Source organism: Chaetomium globosum, genomic scaffold, assembly GCF_000143365.1.
Source record: "Chaetomium globosum CBS 148.51 scaffold_6 genomic scaffold, whole genome shotgun sequence".
Taxonomy (NCBI): Eukaryota; Fungi; Ascomycota; class Sordariomycetes; order Sordariales; family Chaetomiaceae; genus Chaetomium; species Chaetomium globosum.
In genome coordinates, this window is record NT_165981.1 from 1,224,867 (window position 1) to 1,244,626 (window position 19,760).

The 19,760-nt window shown below is 53.8% G+C and overlaps 6 protein-coding genes across 6 annotated transcripts; 3 read left to right on the forward strand and 3 right to left on the reverse strand.

Annotated features, from left to right (window-relative positions):
* Positions 1-405: 405 nt before the first annotated feature.
* CHGG_08740 (uncharacterized protein) lies at positions 406-1,939 on the forward strand (the record flags this gene model as incomplete). Its single annotated transcript, XM_001226666.1, has 4 exons — positions 406-584; positions 653-1,303; positions 1,359-1,391; positions 1,903-1,939. 4 exons carry the CDS (start codon positions 406-408, stop codon positions 1,937-1,939), a joined length of 900 nt encoding a protein of 299 aa, XP_001226667.1.
* A 1,497-nt stretch (positions 1,940-3,436) lies between these two features.
* On the forward strand, positions 3,437-6,032 carry CHGG_08741 (uncharacterized protein; the record flags this gene model as incomplete). The annotated part of the gene is made up of 2 exons (XM_001226667.1): positions 3,437-5,919; positions 6,005-6,032. The coding sequence occupies 2 exons, from the start codon at positions 3,437-3,439 to the stop codon at positions 6,030-6,032; spliced, it is 2,511 nt and encodes an 836-aa protein (XP_001226668.1).
* A 101-nt stretch (positions 6,033-6,133) lies between these two features.
* Positions 6,134-7,287, reverse strand: CHGG_08742 (uncharacterized protein; the record flags this gene model as incomplete). Its single annotated transcript, XM_001226668.1, has 2 exons — positions 6,134-6,310; positions 6,382-7,287. The coding sequence occupies 2 exons, from the start codon at positions 7,285-7,287 to the stop codon at positions 6,134-6,136; spliced, it is 1,083 nt and encodes a 360-aa protein (XP_001226669.1).
* Positions 7,288-9,055: 1,768 nt separating this feature from the next.
* CHGG_08743 (uncharacterized protein) lies at positions 9,056-9,475 on the forward strand (the record flags this gene model as incomplete). The annotated part of the gene is made up of 2 exons (XM_001226669.1): positions 9,056-9,108; positions 9,193-9,475. The coding sequence occupies 2 exons, from the start codon at positions 9,056-9,058 to the stop codon at positions 9,473-9,475; spliced, it is 336 nt and encodes a 111-aa protein (XP_001226670.1).
* Positions 9,476-10,265: 790 nt separating this feature from the next.
* Positions 10,266-14,588, reverse strand: CHGG_08744 (uncharacterized protein; the record flags this gene model as incomplete). Its single annotated transcript, XM_001226670.1, has 14 exons — positions 10,266-10,330; positions 10,476-10,515; positions 10,569-10,977; positions 11,027-11,556; positions 11,609-11,781; positions 11,853-12,753; positions 12,825-13,182; positions 13,258-13,335; positions 13,431-13,449; positions 13,523-13,952; positions 14,083-14,137; positions 14,192-14,279; positions 14,339-14,444; positions 14,502-14,588. 14 exons carry the CDS (start codon positions 14,586-14,588, stop codon positions 10,266-10,268), a joined length of 3,339 nt encoding a protein of 1,112 aa, XP_001226671.1.
* Positions 14,589-16,165: 1,577 nt separating this feature from the next.
* Positions 16,166-17,727, reverse strand: CHGG_08745 (uncharacterized protein; the record flags this gene model as incomplete). The annotated part of the gene is made up of 4 exons (XM_001226671.1): positions 16,166-16,404; positions 17,016-17,540; positions 17,606-17,624; positions 17,686-17,727. The coding sequence occupies 4 exons, from the start codon at positions 17,725-17,727 to the stop codon at positions 16,166-16,168; spliced, it is 825 nt and encodes a 274-aa protein (XP_001226672.1).
* Positions 17,728-19,760: the final 2,033 nt, after the last annotated feature.

The window sequence follows — 19,760 nt, forward strand, 5'->3', positions numbered from 1 at the left end:
GTGGGAGGACTTCTTGGTGGTGCTTGCATCACAGCCGAAGTTGTTCCTCAGACTCTGGCAGTCGGCTCTACAATTCTTCCACAGAGTGGAATGGGGCGGATGTTGAACCTGGCGAGCCCGCTGGTCAGAGCGTCGTTTCTTTCAGCTGACGGCCAACAGGGTGTCGGGGGGCCCGCCATCGTCATCCGGGCCGAACTTGCAACTCTATCCTCCTCCTACATTCCTCTTCATAAATTCCCCGCACGTCATAGACTTTCGTTTCAACAACCGACGATTGACATCGTTAACCTAGAGCGATTTCCGCGTTGCTCCTTCGTTCCTTTGACCCGTCACCTTCGTCGTTCACTCCCACGCCCTCGCCGTTTGCAGCTTCTTTCTCAGCTATCGATCCGGCGGTCCCTAGACATGGCTAGTAGGGCAGCGCAGAAGCGCGTGCGTATTCGCACCCCGCTGATAGGTCTTCCGGGAGAGCATTTGGCTAATGATTGTTTTCGGCCTTCACAGTTGACGCGCGAGTATAAGAGCATCTCCGAAAACCCCCCACCGTACATCACGGCACACCCCTCGGAAACAAACATATTAGAGTAAGGAAGAAACAAAGCCAATATAAAACTAGCCGTATCAGTTTGCGTACTGACCTGGGTATTCGAAGATGGCACTATATCATCACGGGCCCCGAGAACACACCTTACCACAAGGGTCAGTACTGGGGCACGCTCATCTTCCCTCCGAACTACCCCTTCGCGCCGCCGGCGATCCGAATGCACACCCCTTCCGGTAGATTCCAGCCGTCCACCCGCCTGTGCCTCTCGATATCCGACTTTCACCCTCGATCGTTCAACCCAGCCTGGGAGGTGTCAACAATCCTCATCGGCCTGCTTTCATTCATGACATCCGAGGAAATGACGACGGGCTCGGTGTCGGCCAGCCAAGCAGAACGAAAGTTTCTTGCGGCGCGTTCACGGTGGTGGAACTCGACGGGCGGCGGGTCGCACCTCAAGGCCGAGAAAGGCGCGGGCAAGGGGAACATCAAGGCTGGTGATGGCGGGGCCAAGTTCAAGTCAGAATGGCCCGAAATAGACCAGGAGAACTGGAAGTGGATGCAAGAGAACGATATCGACACGGCAACAGGGAACAAGGCGGCCGAGAATGGCGGACCTTCATGCGTACCCCAGCTTGGCATTCCCGCGTCTAGTGGCCACCAGGCCCACGTCGTCGTGGATGCGGTGATTCAACAGAGGGACGCTGGGCGGGGCTGGTTGTTCCAGAACAAACTCTTGCTGATCGGCGGGGCTATATTCATGTATGTCTTGATCGCTCGGTTGCTTGGGGAGGGGAACACATGAACACGGATCCAGTCGAGTTGGGGTCACGGTGAGGACACGGCTAAGGTGTGTAGGTTGGGTTTTGGTGGTGGTGATACCTGGATGGATTGCTTTCGGTTGGATGGGCTGGGTCACCAGACTTGGGAAGTGGGCGGTGTCATCGAAACCGATAGACTCGGGTCGAGCATCTACGTTGCCGCTGGTGAGGGACTGCCCATCTTAGCAACGAGCGCTTGAGATTTGTATAATACCCTCCCCAATAGCTTTCAACATATTTACCAGTCTTCTACGCATCATATGTGGGCAGCATGAGCGAAACCCACCCTTTCCGACGGCGTTGAAAAACAGCGTGGGCATTATCAGTCGAGTACGTTGTACATTTGAGGGGTAAGAGAGAAATGTGACGAACCTACTTCAGGACCCTGTCCTGTTAGGGTTCAGCTTCGGTCGAAGGTAATCTTGCAAGGGTGCTTAGGTTCGGTGCAGCCAAAGGGCGCACAACAAAGACTTGTCTCAACCGTAGGCCCTCGAGCTGGTAGCGAACTGTAGTTGTGATTGCTAACTGGAGAACTCCCAGAGCTCCCCAGGACGAGTGGCTATATACTGCTATCTGAGTTGTTGGTCCCAGTGCTCCCTGTGCTCCCGATGAGCATTGGGAGCGTTGGAAGTGTAGATGCTCCCCGTGCTCCCGGACCCTGAAGGGAGCGCCGGGAGCACTCCCTTCTGGCGTTATGATTGGTCCTATGTTTCCGTGAATGATTGGACGAGTCGTCCCGCGTCCTGCAAGCTAAGACCGTACGGGTCCTAATCTCCGTGACAAGAAAGCATATGCTCCCATTTGTCTACTGCCGCTGAATCCCTCTCTTTCTTTCCTTTTTCTCGTGATATTCGTTGTCCAAGTCCAATGGGCCACCGGGGACCGGCACTCTTTCTTGACCGTCAGGCTCCCAGCTCGCGATTTCCTCGCCGTATCGGTTGATCATGACGCATGTGCATTTTTCTAGCCGCTGCTTGATGTGAAGGTCGTGAATAGCGTATTTGTATTCGAATGCGTGGGGGCAGCGGTGATTCCCAAACTCCCTGTGGGTCGGGTTGTCAACACTATGGCCGGAAGTGCTTTTGTTACGGCAAAACAGCCCGCAGCATTTCATTCTGTCGGCTCTAATTCGGTCGGGGTATAGATTCTTCCCGCCCAGCGTCCGGATCTCTTTCTTATCTTCGTTGAGAAGGACTGTCTCCTCGCTGACCTTGTAGTTGCAGCCATTCACGGAACACCCCCTCCCCTCTAATTTCGACACATCTTTGAAATTCCGCTCCACCAAGTCGATCTTGTCGTAATGGTAAACGTCATCATCGCCTTGGTAAATGACGTCCCCGTCTTCCGGCGACTCTGCGGGGCATATGTGCCGCCAGTAATATGCTGTAAACTTTCCCATGGTGTCGAGCGATATCAAGATCCGCGTGTGCAGGGAGAAGTAAGGTAGCCTGGATTTACTTACACTCGGCATGAAGAAAACCTAGGTAGTCTTTAAATACACGCCAGCCTTTGTCCATTGATGCATTGCCAATTTTGGACCAAGTGGCTCGTGACCAACATTGGCTCTCAAAAGAGACGCTGAGCCTTGCAAGCAACAAAGCCTCGGGCGCATTCATGTGTTCATTTCCAGCCTTTGTTGCTTCCAGGAATGCTTGAGCCAACAAGAGAAAATCACAGCTAACCAATGCATACGCCGTGCCCCTAGAAATGATGCAACTCGTGTCCCTAGCGAGCAACCGCCAAGGCGTTGATTGCATCATAAGAATGTAACAAATGACAAATAAACTTCTTCCTCCTTTGTTGATGTAAACAAGTTCTTCTCCTCAAATCACGCTAGTTGCTACCTCACAAGCGCATCCTGGTGGTGGAGTTCCGAGCAATTGATTGGCGATTCGGGTAACATCACCCCGATTCTCGGGCCATAGATGGCCCAGTGTGGACTTGGAGGAATGAGGAGTCGACCAACTTAAATACTCTTGATTTGATCAAACTTCCCCGACATCGGAAACCCCATTCCCTATTTCCTCTCATGTAAGTCTACGTGCATGTATAGAATCACCAACAGGATTCCAACATGACGCAAGGTGCAATCCAAGTTCTTTCCTCTGGATGGGAGTTCAGGTGCGAAACAGATGAAAGATGGCTCCCCGTCTCGCAGGTCCCCAGCAACGTCCACACCGAGCTTCTGAACCACGGTTTGATTCCAGATCCCTTTAAAGATGTGAACGGGCTGGAAGTTTCATGGGTTGCCGAACGGACATGGTCCTACCGAACCCGCTTCGTGACGCCGAGCAATGGGCGAGTGCAGGGCTCCAAGACCGACCTGGTGTTTGAAGGGCTCGACACTTTTGCGACGGCGAGGCTGAATGGCAAGGTTATCCTGCAGGCGGACAACATGTTTGTTGAGCATCGAGTCGATATCAGCAACCTTCTCGCGGATGTCACCGAGAACACTCTAGAGATCACGTTTGAGCCTGCACGGGATCGCGGGCTGGAACTCGTCAAAGCTCACCCTGAACACGATTTCATTGTGCACCAGACCGAGGTCAGCCGGGGGCCAGTCCGGAAGGCCCAGTATCATTGGGGTTGGGATTGGGGTCCGATCTTGTTGACATGTGGACCCTGGAAGCCCGTGAGGCTCGAGTGCTACGTCAGCAGGATAGAAGAGATCAAAGTGGATTATGAGATTCACAAGAACCGGGGGGTACCTCCAGTTCTGGAAGCCACCATCCACGCCCATGTCTTGGGTCCTGTGGCAGAGCTCAAGGCGGATCTGCAATTCCCTGGAGGACGCGTCGTTACTCTCAGGGACCGCAATGCCACCCCCGCGGCACCGTCGTGGAGGTACTCATCCACCAAGTTCAGCATCGAGGACCCAGATCTGTGGTGGCCGCGAGGCTATGGCCCGCAGAACTTATGCGATGTGCGAGTCCGGGCAATTGCCAGCGATGGGTCAACAGTCCTAGCCGAGGAGCACCAGAAGATTGGCTTCCGCAAGGCCCAGTTGGTCCAGGAGAAAGACCAGTTTGGACAGTCGTTCTACTTCCGCGTCAACGGCGTGGACATCTTCTCGGGCGGCTCGTGCTGGATTCCCGCCGACAGCTTCCTCCCCCAAATACCCCCTAAACGCTACCAAGACTGGATACAACTCCTCGCCGACGGCAACCAAAACATGATCAGGGTCTGGGGCGGCGGCATCTACGAGCCCGAAGTCTTCTACGCCGCCTGTGACGAACTGGGAATCCTCGTCTGGCAAGACTTCATGTTCGCCTGCGCATCGTACCCAACCTACCCGGACTACCTCACCTCCATCACCACCGAAGCGCGCCAAAACATCCGCCGCCTCCGCCACCACCCCTCCATCATCCTCTGGTGCGGCAACAACGAAGACTACCAGCTCGTCGAGCGCTACCACCTCGAATACAACTTCACCACGGACAAAGACCCCCAATCCTGGCTCAAATCCACCTTCCCCGCCCGCTACATCTACGAGCACCTCCTCCCCAACCTCATCCACGCCGAAACCCCCTCCACCCCCTACCACCCCAGCAGCCCCTGGGGCAACGGCACGAGCACCACGCTCAAAGTCGACCCCACCGTCGGCGACATCCACCAATGGGACCTCTGGAACGGCGAGGCCCGCCCCTGGCAGGCGCTGCCACAGATGGGCGGGCGCTTTGTCAGCGAGTTCGGCATGATGGGGTACCCGGCCGAGGAGACGCTCCACGGCTTCGTCACCGACCCGGCCGAGCGCCACGTCGGCAGCCGCACGATGGACTTCCACAACAAGGCGGTGGTGCACGAGCGGCGCATGCTGGGGTACGTGGGGGAGAATTTCCGGCTGCAGGCGTGGGGCCGGGATCTGGGGGCGTTTGCGCACCTGACGCAGGTCATGCAGGCGGATGCGGTCGGCTTGGGGTATAAGGCCTGGCGGAGGGGGTGGGGTGGGCAGGGGCAACGGAGGTGTGGGGGGGTGTTGGTCTGGCAGTTGAATGATTGTTGGCCGGTGGTGTCGTGGGCGGTTGTGGATTATTATTTGGTGAGGAAGCCGGTTTTTTATGCTATCAAGCGGGCGATGGCGCCGTTGGCGGTGGCTGTGACGCGCAAGTTTCATGATTGGACGGCGAGGCCGGCGGACGAGCTCTGGCGGAGGAACACGGGGCATGTTGACTCGCGCAAGATGTTGACGGATATTGAGTTGGATGTGTGGGTTGCGAGCTCGAAGCTGGAGGCTGCCAAGGGGAAGGTGGTGGTGCGGTTTGTGTCGGTTAGAACCGGGGAGGAGGTGAGGGAGAGGATTGAGGAAGAGGTTGAAGTGCAGCCTAACGGGTGTACAGAGGTGTTGACTGGGTACAAGTTTGACTGGGCCAAGGCGACGGTGGCCGAACCTGAGCACTTTGTCATCCAGGCAGCCTTGTGGGTGGACGGAACCCAGGTGAGCGGCGACACGTCCTGGCCCGACCCTATCAAGTATCTCGACTTTCCGGACAGGGGTGTCACGGTGAAGGATCGTGGCCAGGGGCTCATTGAAGTCTCCGCTGAGAAGCCGGTCAAGGGGTTTGTCTTTTTCGAGAGACAGGGCGTTAAGCTCAGTGACAACGGATTTGATCTTTTACCCGGCGATGAGCCAAGATTGGTACAGGTTGAGAATGGAGGGGATGATGAGTTAGGATGGACATTTGTTGGTCGTTAAAAGTTTGGTATTGTTATCTCCTACTTATATTGACCGTTGGGCAATGCAATGACTGCCATTCTTGGTTGGGCTAGGAATTTACGAGTGGCCATTGATAGCCTTCGGCTGGTAAAGCTCCTCGAGGTATTTCTCCTCTTCCTCCGTCAAAACTTTCCCTCTCGCAGAGATGGCCTCGTCTAGTCTTTCTACTTTGCTAAAGCCGATGATGGGGCTTGTGACACGCTTGTTGATCCATGCCAGGGCAACATGTGAGATCTGGGTATATGTTAGTGCTTGCTCAGGGGACACAATGGCAGAGTACCCAGGGTGGGAGAGAAGAAACTCACCGGCCACTCATGTTTATCCGCAAGTTCCACCGCACGGTTGATGATGGTCAAGTCCGGCTCAACTGTCCCATGCGCCCCGGGCTGGTTATCCTTCTCCCCCTTGCTGCGAGCGGTGGTGCCGTATTGCTCCGGTCGGCGAGCTAGATGTCCTCTGCACAGCGGAGCCCAGGGAACCAAGCCCACGCCAGTGTCATTGCAGAATCGGTTCATCTCGCGCTCCTCCTCCCGGTAGAGCAGGTTGTACTGGTTCTGCATGCTGACGAACTTGGTCCACCCGTTACGCTCGGCGCAAAACTGCATGCGGGCAAACTGGGTCCCCCACATGCTGCTGGCGCCGATGTAGCGAACCTTGCCCGACTGGACGAGGTCGTGGAGCGCCTTCATGGTCTCCTCGATGGGCGTGTTTGGGTCGAAGCGGTGGATCTGGAGCAGGTCGATGTATGGCGTGTCCAGGCGCTTCAGGGACGCCTCCACCTGGTTGAAGATGGCTGTGCGAGACAGACCAAAGTTGTTGATATAGTCCTTGGAGGCGTTGAGCTGGTCCTTGAAAAAGAAGGCGCGCAGTTCGGGTTCCTCGCCGACGGCAAAGTAGCACTTGGTCATAATGACGACCTTCTCGCGCGGGATTTCGTACTTCTTGAGCGCCTTGCCGACGATGATCTCGGATGCGCCGTTGGAGTACATGTTGGCCGTGTCCCAAGTGTTGAGGCCTCTGTCGTAAGCGGCCTTGAGAAGGGGGAGTGCCTCCTCCTCGCCGATGGCCCAATCGAGAGTCCTCGGGTCGCCGAAGCTCATGCAGCCGAAGATGGGGACCGAGACGCGGAGGCCACTGTTTCCTAGGCGTCGATACTCGCATTTGGAGTTTTCAATCGACGCCTGGAGGCCGGGGGTCATAGTAGGAGCCATGGTTCCGACTGGCTTGCTGGTTTGGTGGGCTGTTACTTGTGGTGTGTCTGGTGACAACTTTTGTCTCAGCTGCAATTGCGGGTGATCAAGCCACTCGACAAGAAGGGACAAGGAACTTCAATATATACACTGTCGCCAAGTTTCTGGCTTCATGGGCATGTAGTCATCGATGCTACCCCGCAGCGGGGATAACAGGTGTTAAGGAGTTAAGATGAGTGGGAAGTGGGGGTATGGTATGGACTCGGGTTGATACTTCCGTGCGTCTTATGGACTACGATGGGCCCTGATGTAACCGGTGTGTGGAGTTAGCTCCGTCCATGCCGAGCCGGGCTCTCGCTTCCGAACCAGGTGATTCTCATGAGATGGCGGGTACGAGCCCGAGAGATCTCGCCGATGACTCTCCTCAAGACCTTAACTCCGGTGATGGAACGGCAAAGAAAGGCGGTTGGTCATCAATGGAGAAAATTTGCCTCGGTATACTTGAGAAGAACATTCCAAAGTAAAAAGGGATTACCAAGCAAGTTTTGATCTAGGTTATGAACCTTGGCCAAGGGGCCTTTGACACCGTCAACCACACCCGGCTACTAACCACCCTCCGGCAACAGGGCTTCCCACGATGGGTGGCACTGTGGGTGCGAGCGTGGCTAAGCAACAGAGTGGCGATCCTCCACTTCGACGGCCAACAGACGGAGGACATTCCAGTGGTTGCAGGGGTCCCCCAGGGCTCTCCGCTGTCTCCGGTCCTCTTTATCCTCTATATCGCATCGCTGTATAAGGCTCTAAAGAAAGACCACCCACTGGTCAGCATAGTGGGCTTTGCCGATGATACAAACCTTCTAGCCTTTGGAAAGAACTCAACAGCCAACACTCAACAGCTAGAAAAAGCCTGGAAGACCTGCCTACAGTGGGCAAGCACTCGGGGCATGGCCTTCGCAGCCCAGAAGTGCGAGCTAATTCACTTCAACAAAGGCCGGAAGCAGTGGGAGGACCTTGTAGCTCTCGCCCACCCAGGGGGCAACGGAGGCTATAGTACGGTTAAGCCAGTGGGCTCGGCCCGGTTCTTAGGGGTCTGGCTAGACTGGAAGCTATCATGGAGGGCTCACTGCCAGGCAGTTGAACGGAAGCTAAGGACCCAGGACTTTGCCCTGTCAAGGATTGCGGCCAAGACTTGGGGCCCGAGGGCCTTGCCCGGGCCCGAGAGGTGTACACCAAGTGCATTCGCAGTGCTATAGCCTACGGAGCCTCTAGCTACCACCAGCCAACAGCTCCAGGGGGGCCCAACAAGCCAAAAGGGATCGCAAAGGTTCTGTCGAAAGCTCAGAACAGGAGCCTCCGCATAGTGGTTGGAGCTTATAAATCGGCCCCTATTAGGTGCCTAGAGACGGAGGCTTGGGTGCCACCACTGGACCTCTACCTCAACAAACGGCTTGCCGACTTCGAAGACCGGCTAACGCAAAGAGACCCTACAAACAGGGGCGGGACCAGAAGCCCCAAAGACTACCCCGGGGCACTTGACCACAGAGGCTTGCAACAGAGTCTACCGTAGGTTTAGAAAGAAGAAGAAGGGCCGAGGACAGAAGCCCCGTCATGGCCCGCAGCCCCAATACCCACCGAGCAAGCCACTACTGTAGTGGGCCGGTGGGCTAGCCAGAGGTGGAAGACAGGAGAAAACAGAGGCAAGAAGTTGAAAACCGACGAAGTGATGGAACTAGCCTGGCAGGCCCGGTGGGAGCAACAGAGACCAAGGCAAGAGGGGGTTGGTAGAAGGATGGCCGATGAAGACCCCCCAGCTCTCCTTTTCCCGAAAAAAGCCCTACAGAGGTACGAGGGCCTTACGAAGGCCTAGAGTACCCTTCTTTCCCAGGCCTGTATAGGGGATATAGGCCTTAAGGACTACCTATTCAGGGTTAAGGTTCCAGAGGTCCGTACCCCCTACTGCGGGTGCGGGGAAGGCAGGGAGACAGTGGAGCACTTGGTGGTTTGGTGCCCTGACCCAACGTTACAGAGACCGTGGGAGCACCGGGAGATTCGGTCACATGGGGACTTACAAACCGTACTACGGGAAGTAGGTGCCCGGAGCGTTAGGCTTGTTAGGAAGGTCCTGGGCTGGCTGATGGACTCTGGCCGGCTACTGGAGTACAGTCTAGCCAGAAGGCTAGAGCTAGAAACAGTGGAGGGAGAGGGCTAGAGAGTCCGGAGGCCGGCAAATGGCCTCCTTTCTTTTCGTAGTAAGATGGATTCATACATTGTAGTCGCGAAGGGGTAGGCAGAGGTTTTTGTCCGGCCCATAGAGTACGGTTTTCTCTGTAAATAGCGGTAGAAGGACCGGCGCGCCCACGGGCATATCGGTGTAGGAAATAATAATAAATAATAATATGAACCTTGGCCACTACCTGTCCAAGGCCTGTGATTGGCACTGGCACCGTAAAGTGTTAGACTCCATGTCAAGAACGAAAGCCAACCGGGATAAGTACTGGGGAGACTTACCATTTGATAATATATCCCCCGCTTGTTTAGCAACGAAGAATGATCTCCCTTTTCTACCACCCGGCCATCCGCAAGGACAAAGATCACGTCGGCGTTCTGCACCGTCGCCAACCTATGAGCCACCACCACCATCGTCCTGTTCTTCTTGTTCTTTTCGAAAACCTCCTGTACTGATCTTTCGGTTTCGGCGTCCAAGTTGGAAGTAGCTTCATCCAGGAGTAGTAGGCGAGGGTTCCGTATTAGTGCTCTGGCGATTGCGAGGCGTTGCTTCTGTCCGCCAGATAGCGTCACCCCTTTCGTGCCCACTTGTGTATTGTAGCCGTCTGGAAGTGATGCAATAAAGTCGTGGATCTCTGCGTCACGGCACGCTTGCTGGAGTTGTTCTTCACTTACCGTCTCTTCATCAACTCCCAAGAGAATGTTTTCTCGGAGGGTTCCGTCGAACAGATTCGGCTCTTGAGACACAAGCGAAATGTCTGTGCGGTAACTCCTCAGGTCAAGATCAGAAATATCCAGACCATTGTAGGCAACTCGGCCGGCGTTCGCGGTGTAAAATCTGGGACCGGTCTTTTTAGTTTTTCAGGTCATAATGTTTTGGGATTATTGCTACGCACCGCTCGAGCAATGAGATGACGGTGGTTTTCCCAGATCCTTGTCATCATCAGCTGAGGATTGTAATAGTAAGATGGTGAGTGGTGTACCTGAAGGGCCGACAATGGCCGCGAATTGCCCTTTCTCGATCTATTATAGGACTGTCAGTGGGCTTAATTCGTCGGAAAGCGTGATTTGCTTACCGTCAAGTTGAGACCATTCAAGATGGGCACATCTCGAGTGGGGTATCTGAACCACACGTTCTGAAACTGGACTTTGACCCCCATGTCATCCTCTCCAATGTTTCCAACATCAAGAGAAATGAGCTTCCCGTTAACCTGATCAGTGCCCCTCATGCTTATGATTCGGTTTGCCGATAGCGAGGCTTTTGCAAGGTCTGTTTCCGCCGTCAGTTTTGAATCCAACGAACAGAGCGAGGAGACATACTCGGCGAATGGCTGAGCCATCGCCCTGTACCGAGAGCCCCCTGAACAGATTAGTGGCCGTGTAACGATGTATGGGGGAGGGGGATTTACCTGCATCACCGCGATGTAAACAACCATGTACTGAAATGAGGTATACTCGCCCTTCAACATGAGCCCGCCTCCGTACCTTCAAAAGATCAACCGATGGTTCAAACTCAGTCTAGTTCCAAACCTACCAGAGCACAAAAGCCATGCAAAGCAAAACAACACTGTCTGCCGCGGCAAATACGAGGGTTGTCCAACTTGATTTCCAAAATGCCTTGTTGATATGTTCTCGGAGGAGGGTCTTGTAACGCCGAGTGATGGTATCCTCAAGCGTCAAGGCCGAGACAGTCCTGAACGCCCCGATAGACTCAGTAGCAAACTTTGCACTTTCTGCAAAGACTTCGTCGTTCATCTTCTCGAACTGCCTTTCATGTCGGATCCTGAAAAACGCCGCGCCAATAATCAGGGGCATCGAAGAGCAGAGGGTTACTATGGTGAGTTTCCAGCCAAAATAGAACGCAATCGCTGAACAACCAACGATGTTGAGAATGGAGATGGCGACAAACGCCATGTTTGTACCAAGAAGCTCCTGGAGCTGGCTCGGATCAGTGGCCAGCTGAGCCGTGAGAGCGCCGACGGAGTGGGCGTCGGTATCGAAGAAGGCTACCGACTTGGAAAGGATGTTGCTGAAGTATTCCCCGCGGTAGTAGTGGGTAATGTGCTGTTTGAATCAGCTTTTTATCTTGAGTCAGGAGGGAGTCGGGGCTGCTTACGAAGGCGATGGTGGATGAAGACCATCCCAATGCAAAGTAGCTAGCCGCCACAAAGAGAGCGAGCATAACAAACATCAAGCTCCAGAAATTTGCGGCAGCGGGGAGCCAATCCCCCCAGAACTGGAAGAGTGTAAGCTCGGTTGCGAACAGGTATGCTTGGATGGGTTGGCTGGCTGAATAGCAAGTTCTGTTAGTGTCCTAACGGACTGGACAGAGCCAACATCAAAAAATTGCATGAACTTACAACCCCCACCTATGGCACTGAGAAGAAGTATTGTGTACCACATCCTTCGATGTTTTTGCTCGCCAAGGAGCAAAAAGAAGGTCCTCCAGAACCCACGGGCCTTGGACTGGGCTTCCGAATCGCCCCCCCTGTCAGAGGCTGACTCGACCAATGTCGTCTCGGTTGCGATTGTTGCCATGCTCTTCTTCTCGGTAACCTCAACATTCCCAGTCGGTAAGATATCGGCCTCTTGCTCTTCGGATGCCGTCGCGAGTTGCTGAGCGGTGGCCAAGGCGAAATATGCGCCCCCTGTCTGCGCCATGAGATCATCATGGGTGCCTTGTTGTACCGCTACGCCCTTCCGAAGGACAATAATGTTGTCTGCTTTTCTAATAGTAGCTAGGCGGTGTGCAATGACGAGCGTTGTTCTGTTTTTTGACACCTTATCCAGAGCAGCTTGAACAACCTGCTCTCCTCGAACATCAATGCTGCTTGTTGCCTCGTCTAGAATCAGAATCTTCGGCCGCTTGACAATGCTTCTCGCGATGGCCAGCCGCTGGCGCTGACCACCGCTGAGTTTGATCCCGGCGTCTCCTACTGTGGTGGAATATCCCTGATGTGTGTCAGCACCGGTTGAGGTTGCGATGGGGGAGGCGAGTAGACCTACATCAGGCAAGCGGTTGATAAACTCGTCTGCGAAGGCTTCAATGCATGCTTGCTTCACAAGATGTTCCTTCGTCTCTGTATCCGAGCTCTCCCATTCAGTACCGATGAGGCCAAACTCGACATTGGCGTAGATAGTGTTGTTGAAGAGACATGGCTCTTGTTGGACAAGGCCAATTTGGTTCCTCCACCATTTCAGATCAATCTCTCTTAGCGGCCGGCCACCGATAGTAATGGAGCCGTTACGCCAGGATAGGCTCTGTAATATTGGTTCTTGATGTCAGTTGAGGCAAAACGATGGGTTGATAGAAAGAGAAAATAGGCGTATACCTTGTGACCGCTGTCTGGCGATTCGATCTCATACCACCGTTCCAACAGCCCGACAATGGTGCTCTTTCCAGAACCGGATGGCCCAGCAATTGCAGTCACCTTGCCAGCGGGGAAGCGAAGGCATAGCTCATCCAGGACTTTAAGACCTGGCCTGGTGGGGTAAGCAAAGTTGACATGATCAAGAACAATGTCGGCCGATGCGGACACCTCAGGGTGCTTAACGCCAGACTTGTCAGGCTTCGGAGCGTCAATGATACTGTAGAATATCGTGGCTGCTCCCGCAGCTCGTGCGGCGGCGGACAACGGAGCTGTGATGCCGCTGATGGCGGTGGTCATGAGCATGACGGACATGAGGACACTAGCCATTGTGAAAAAAACTCGTTAGTTTTGGCCGGGGAAGTGGTTAGTCAGGGGTAAAGGTATTCAGACTCACACGATCAGGGTTTCCGCACTGCTGATTTGTAGGTCCATGTGCATCTTGAGAGAGTACCAAAACGAGAGACCGAATGTGCTGCAAATTGTTAGTTTATGAGTTGAGAATATTGAAAAGAAAGAAACTTCTTGTCAAGGTCACTGATACGGGCAATGATCACAGCTAAAGCCTACCTGTACACGGCGAACTGGACTGTAACAAGGTTTTAGTTGGTTAGTATCCGCTGGACACAACTAGTTAACATTATTCGGGCCATGGAACTTACTTGGAGCTTGCTGTATTGCGATGATGGGAGACATCTTCAGACCACGGCGGCGAGATTCATCCACCCACTTCGCATATCTTCTCAGCATTTTCTCTTCTGCCCCACAAGCAGCAACCATTCTGACGGAACTGAAAACTTCATTCGCGGCGGTGGAAGCTTGGATGTCCGCGTGTTGTACCTCGTTCAGTCGCTTGACTAGAGGAGGGGTGGTTGTCACATAGGTCGCGATAATCAAGACCAGACCACTGCTGGTGATCAAGGCAAGTGACCAGCTGTAGCACATGGCGATGATGAAGGCAGAAACAACGGTTGATACCGCCTGAAGTAGAGCCGAGAGCTTCTGAGATATCCCAGACTGTAGCGTGCTTGCTGTGAGGGTAATGATGGCGGCCGTCTGCCCGGGCGGGAGGACATCGAGAGTGGAGACAGGCTGTGCGAAGAGTGACTTCAAGTATTCAAGTCTGATCGCCGCTGAAATCCTCATGCTACATGTCCGGAAGCCAATCTTGAATGGTAAATCCGTTAGAACAATGAAAATTCGTGAAGCTCATAGCACTTACATAGGCTACGTAGTCAAGAGCGAGTCGGATACCAAATAGGCCGACAAGATATAGCCTAGATAATTTGAGTCAGGGTGCCTTTGACTTTGGGCAGGGCCATGATGCTTACGCGCATGTATTAATGGCGTCGTTGAACATTTCATAAGTCGTTGAAGGATCCGCGCTGAAGTATCCGGTGAATGAACCCACCATCCGACCTGCATTATGCTTAGTAGGGCCCAAGACTCGAGGTGATCGTTTTCTGCAAGGTGCATACCGAAAATGATGTTCATAGCGGGCATGGTGGCGCCAACCCCTAGGGAGGATACCAGAGCAACGACGAAGATTGCTTTGTCCAGCCATGTCGAAAACGAGAAGATGCGCTTATTTGGTAAGTGCATACGATCAGTGATGGTATGGAATACAAATAGAAACCTTACAATAAAATCTCTCAATGCCGTTTTGCGCTGAGATCCTGGAAGGGATGGCCGTTTCTCCTCTGTGGCCGGGGGAGATGAATGAGCCATTGTCTCAGTATCTGTGAGATTTTGAATCTAAGCCGACGTTTCTCATGAGTGTTGTACTAGACACTGTATTACATGAGGTTAGCATGCTCTCTCACAGGCCTCGGTTGAGAGTAGAAACCGGATATACAGTTGGCGTTCTTGGTGAGCCAAGCAGGGTTCAACATGGGGGCTACGTTGAGTGGTCCAGGACGAGTCGCCTTGGGGGTGGACTGTGAATGGGGGGTGCCCAGAACCTGGAAATAACCAAGACAGACGGGCTAGAGCCACCACCGGCTCGAGATCGTTAGAACGCCCTCATGTGTGCCTGACGGCAAGATGAAAGTAGAACGTTGGGTCCCAGTACTACGCAAACTTGTATCGCAGTGTCGAGTCTGGAGTATGGGAGGGGAGCAGCGAGAATGGCAAAAGACCAAGTTGTCCCTCTAAGCGCAGTAACCGTCATGGGTGTCCCCAAGTCACCCCCTGAGCACACCAGTTAACGGCAGGCGGGACTTCAGACTCCGGAGCCGCAACCACGAGGAAAAAGGGCGGCGTGACATAATGTTCCTGGTGGGTGACAGCTGCCTCCGCTAGACTGACAGAGAAATAAGCGATTGAGCGGGAGTCGTGACGGGAGTGTGGCCGTATAGAACTCACTACCGGTTCCGCTTCCATGACGAGGCCAATATGCCGGCAATCAAAGTGTAATTTGGCCTAGGGTATGGTGCCAAGGGACCCGAGGGGGAGAGTACCGATTTGCTAAGCGCATCGCCCGCGATAGGCAATGTCCAACTCGCAGGGGGTCGCAAGATTCAGGGGTCGAAAGCGGTGAAAGCGAAAAGAAAAGGAGTACCATGGAGCTATGGCTCTCTGCTGCCTGGGGGGAAATGGGCATGGGCTGATAGTATCGCGCTATTCGGGGACAGATCCGAGCCGCCACGGCTCGTTGTTGGCGTCCGGTGCAAGGGGGGATTTCAGACGGGATTTTGCCAACTGGCTGGAATGGGTCGAGTGCTGTGATTGCAGTCCATCACCCCCGGGGGCTGTAAGAGGCATATCTTCCCTTCATTGGGGTCTGGTTCAAGGTGATCTTTCCCGTGTCAAGATAGACCACCGAGACCATCCACTTCCCGACCATCTGGGGTGCATTACGCTTACGATGAAGGCTGCTGAATACCCGAAGATGGAAGGTAAAAGAGCCACTGAAAACACTGCCATCGCCTGGGTGTTGCTTCACAAGTAACGTATAAGATGGAAGATCTGCTCAAGGCGATTCGTCGATCCGGCTGAATTAGGAAGCAGATGTGTCAGAATAAATGCGGCGGTATTGCCCTGGTACCGGCTTTTGACTGCGTTTCGGCTTTCGGATAATAAACCGGCACTCCCCCTGTGCCTTAAACCTTCCCCGGCTCTATAGACAGCGGTCACATAACGACATCCGTTATGGGGCTGATTTAGCCGTGAACTCAAGACTGTTGATGCGACGGCAGAAGCACTCTGGAAGACTCGCAAGTCTAGACGAGTCTGAAAGACAGGAGGGGGGGGTGACGCAATCTTTCTAACCCCCCCTAATGCCCGCAACTGAGAGGGACCCTGTGTCAGGGGTTCTCTGCCGCGCCCGTAACCCTCCTTGTCTGCAGGTACGTCAACCTCACGGGTGCGGCCAGACTCAATCTGAACCCCCCACCTATGTATCGTGCCCTCGCAATCAAGGCGGGCTGCAGTGGATTACCGCGGGCGTTTTCGGGTAGCCTTATCTCATGGGAAGCGATGGCATCATCAGCAGTATCCCGGATTTGCCGTACGCGCTGCAGAATATTAGAGTGAACCCGTTCTTCTAGACCAAGACAGAACGCCTGATGACGAAAGTAGCAGTGGCTTTTCATGAACGTGCTATTGAATCCGGGCCGCTGGAGCCAAGGTAACGTTCCAGACTCGAACTAGAAGCGCAACCGACATGATTCGTGACTTCGGTAATATCTTCGATTTAGAACTGTCTCGGACCGCACTTGACATTCAACGTTTCAACCATGGACTTTTTTCAAAGTGGACGGCAAGCGGCAGCAATTCCGTTTGTATGGGCTAGAATAATGGAGAATAATGGCGTGTAGCTTTAGAGGGAAAACGATGTCTACCGAGTAAAATGGGCGAGAAACCTGACAATCGGCAATGCATGACCAAGGAAATAAACGTAGCATCGGGTCAGCGGATGCCGATTCCGTACGTTTGGATTGCTTCCCGGACAACATCCCCGAGTTCCCTGACGGTATCTTTATCCCGCGGTAAAGTGTGACCTTTTGCGTGATCAAACATGTAGGCAGTGTCTGGGTCACAGACGTTGAAGAGGGCCATGGACCCGTGGACATAGGGGTCAAGCGAACCAACTGAATTCTTGTCAGCATGCCCTGCCGACTTTGTGATACGTCCTGGAGGCGGATTGGCACTTACTGATGTGGCAAGTTGGGATATCGATCATGGCGTCCGACTCGTCGCTTAGAATCATGCTGTGGCGGTCCGGGTCCATTGGAGGCCACCCCGCAAAGAAGATGGCGTACTTGAACATTGGTGGAATATTCTTCTTCTTGAACCTTCGCTGCTCATGAAGCAGGAGTGTGGCAGCCACTGTTGCGCCTTCCGAGTACCCGATGATGGCGTCAAATGGGCCCTGCTCGTGCATAATCTTGAGCAGGTACTTCATCGCGTTGTCGGTGCTGCGGTGTGTCGTCGCGATACCGTCCCGCGTCAGCTCGCGCATAGTGTCCTCAGGCGTCTCGCAGTCGGGGAAATCCCGGATCCTCATCAAGATGTCATCTTCATCCGTCTGCTCCACGTCCTTGTCTGGCTCGATAAAACGGAAGTACGGCGGGTTTCCAAAGTAATCTTCGAATCCCTCTGGGGGAACAGCTTTGCACGGCCCGTGGATGAAGTGGAACGTTGCCGTTCCGTCTTCGGTTAGTTCCTTGACGAGAGGTGCTTCACATAGCGGTTAGTGACCAAGGGGGAGGGAGAACCTGTGGTTGTAGATGGGTGGGACTCACCCAACTGCACCTGAAACTTCTGTGTGGCTGTTAGCTAACGGCATCATTGAGAAGGTCGAATGGGCGCTTGTGCTACTGACATCAGAGCTGCCATAGGCGCCAGGAAGGCACAATATCTTCATGTTGGGAGATACTGGAGTCTCCGGGCGAACGAATATAGGCAGTGTGGCCTTGGCTCGGTTTGCGCTTGAATTGGAGAATGTAAAGAGGGTGATGATCTTAGGGAGGAACTGTGTGGCTCTAAGTGGTAGTTTCTCAGATCCGAATACGTTGAGCTTGGTCTTCTCGGGTTGCCACTTGGTACTCGAGCTCGGCAATTGGATTTCATCGCCATGCAACGTAAACTCGGGAATGCGTCACTCATCACTCTGTTGAACCGGACACAATAACCCGGAATGCTGTGGTAGCGGACAGAAACGGGCGCTTGGGTAGGGGTAAAATTGCACATATTCAACTCGAAACTGGGAAGCAGCGCGAAGAAGTTACCACGAGACCAGGTTGAGGCAAAATACCAAGACACGGCTAGATTAAACGTTCTTCTGGAAGCAAAACCTACATATCAATGGTAGACGAAACCTGTGGACGCGCAAGCATGTGACAAGGAGAGCCTTGGATCGGGTTCGGGATGAAGCTCCGAATTACAAAGTGATGATGGCAGCCTCTTCGGCCGCGACCCGAAATGAGATGCTGAAATGGGAAGCTGGCGAATACTATAAAGTTTGGCTGATCGGCTTTCCCGTCTGAGATATATGATAATTGCACGTACATGCACCTAATATCTTATTCTTTTGTTCAAGGGCATGTCATGTTGATCCGAGTTGATCAGCCGTGCCGGATCGGGGGCAGTATCCTTGCTGGACGGCTACGTATGTCGGCATGTGTGACATGTAGCCGTGATCCCACAGTATGGACCAACTGGGTTGTGCTGTTGGCCTGTTGCCTCTAGGTGATTGAGTACCTTAGACAGCGGAAAGTGGGGGTGGAGAACCTGATCTCCCGAGGGACACTAGGCTTCGGGGATAAAACGTAAAGTGTGCGGGCATTTATTCATACGTACCTAGGTACCTTCCGAAGAACTGTCAAAAGAGGGCCCGGTGAAAAGCTTGATTGATATGGATGGAGATGTGGTAGGTCCGTCGTGCCTTCCATCATCTTTTCATCGGTAGAGATGCCCATGTTTCCCGGTGCCTGCGCGATGGGTTGAGAATTGGGCGGCTTGCAATTGATAATAGCTCATGGCCTGCCCGGGCGTGTTTACTTGCTCACCACAAAAAACTTTATAGCATAGCTCCATAGGAAGCTCCAAGTATCGACATGGAGGATTGAGTTAGATTAATCGGGACTTTTGCCGTTGTCATGCGTCTCCTTCCCCACACAGCTTCCCCACACAGCTCGGGGCGGCTCAGGGCGGGTACTGGCGCTAGCAGTGGGGATCAGCACCCGGCCCAAGTACCGATAACTCCCCTGCACCTCTTTGCAGGGGAGCGATAAACACGCTTATTGGCTGGTAGTTATCGATAAGGAGCGCCGCTGAACGTCAACCGTTCCTTCCCAATTATCGGTACTTGTTGTGATGCCACTGCCACTGCCCTCTTTTCTCGGCAAGCGCCGATCGATTGCTACATTGACATACTTTCTTTCCTCCCTTCGCCGCCATCGACTGACCTTCTTTCACGACAACGAATCACTATCGACGACATTAGCCGCTGTCGATCTATCCGCCCCAGCTCATTGTCTCAGACCCAATCCACCAGCAGCTGGCCTGGCATGCCTGGCATGCCTGGCTGCGTGGTGAGGCTACTGGGAACCCAGTGGTTCGGGAAATCTCAAGCTCACATGTGTACCAAATTGTCGTCCCCGGATTGTCATTTTTCTTCCCCAATTTGACTGTTCGTGACCGATCGTCGCTGTATGTCCCCAGGCCCCAGCCGTAGGACCCCAGCGTTAGGTCGTTGCCGCGGAACCTCACGCGAAGGTACGGGAAAGAAGGGGGAGGCGGCCCCCATGCTCCGAGCTGCTTTCCCAGGGAGATGGAAATTTACGACTCCCCGTACGCCCCCCCTAAGGGTACCAACTGCGCAAAATGTATTTTGGCAGAGTGGTGGGGGTGTGGCTCCCGCTATCTGAGGATATGCTTCCATTATCCCGTGTCAGG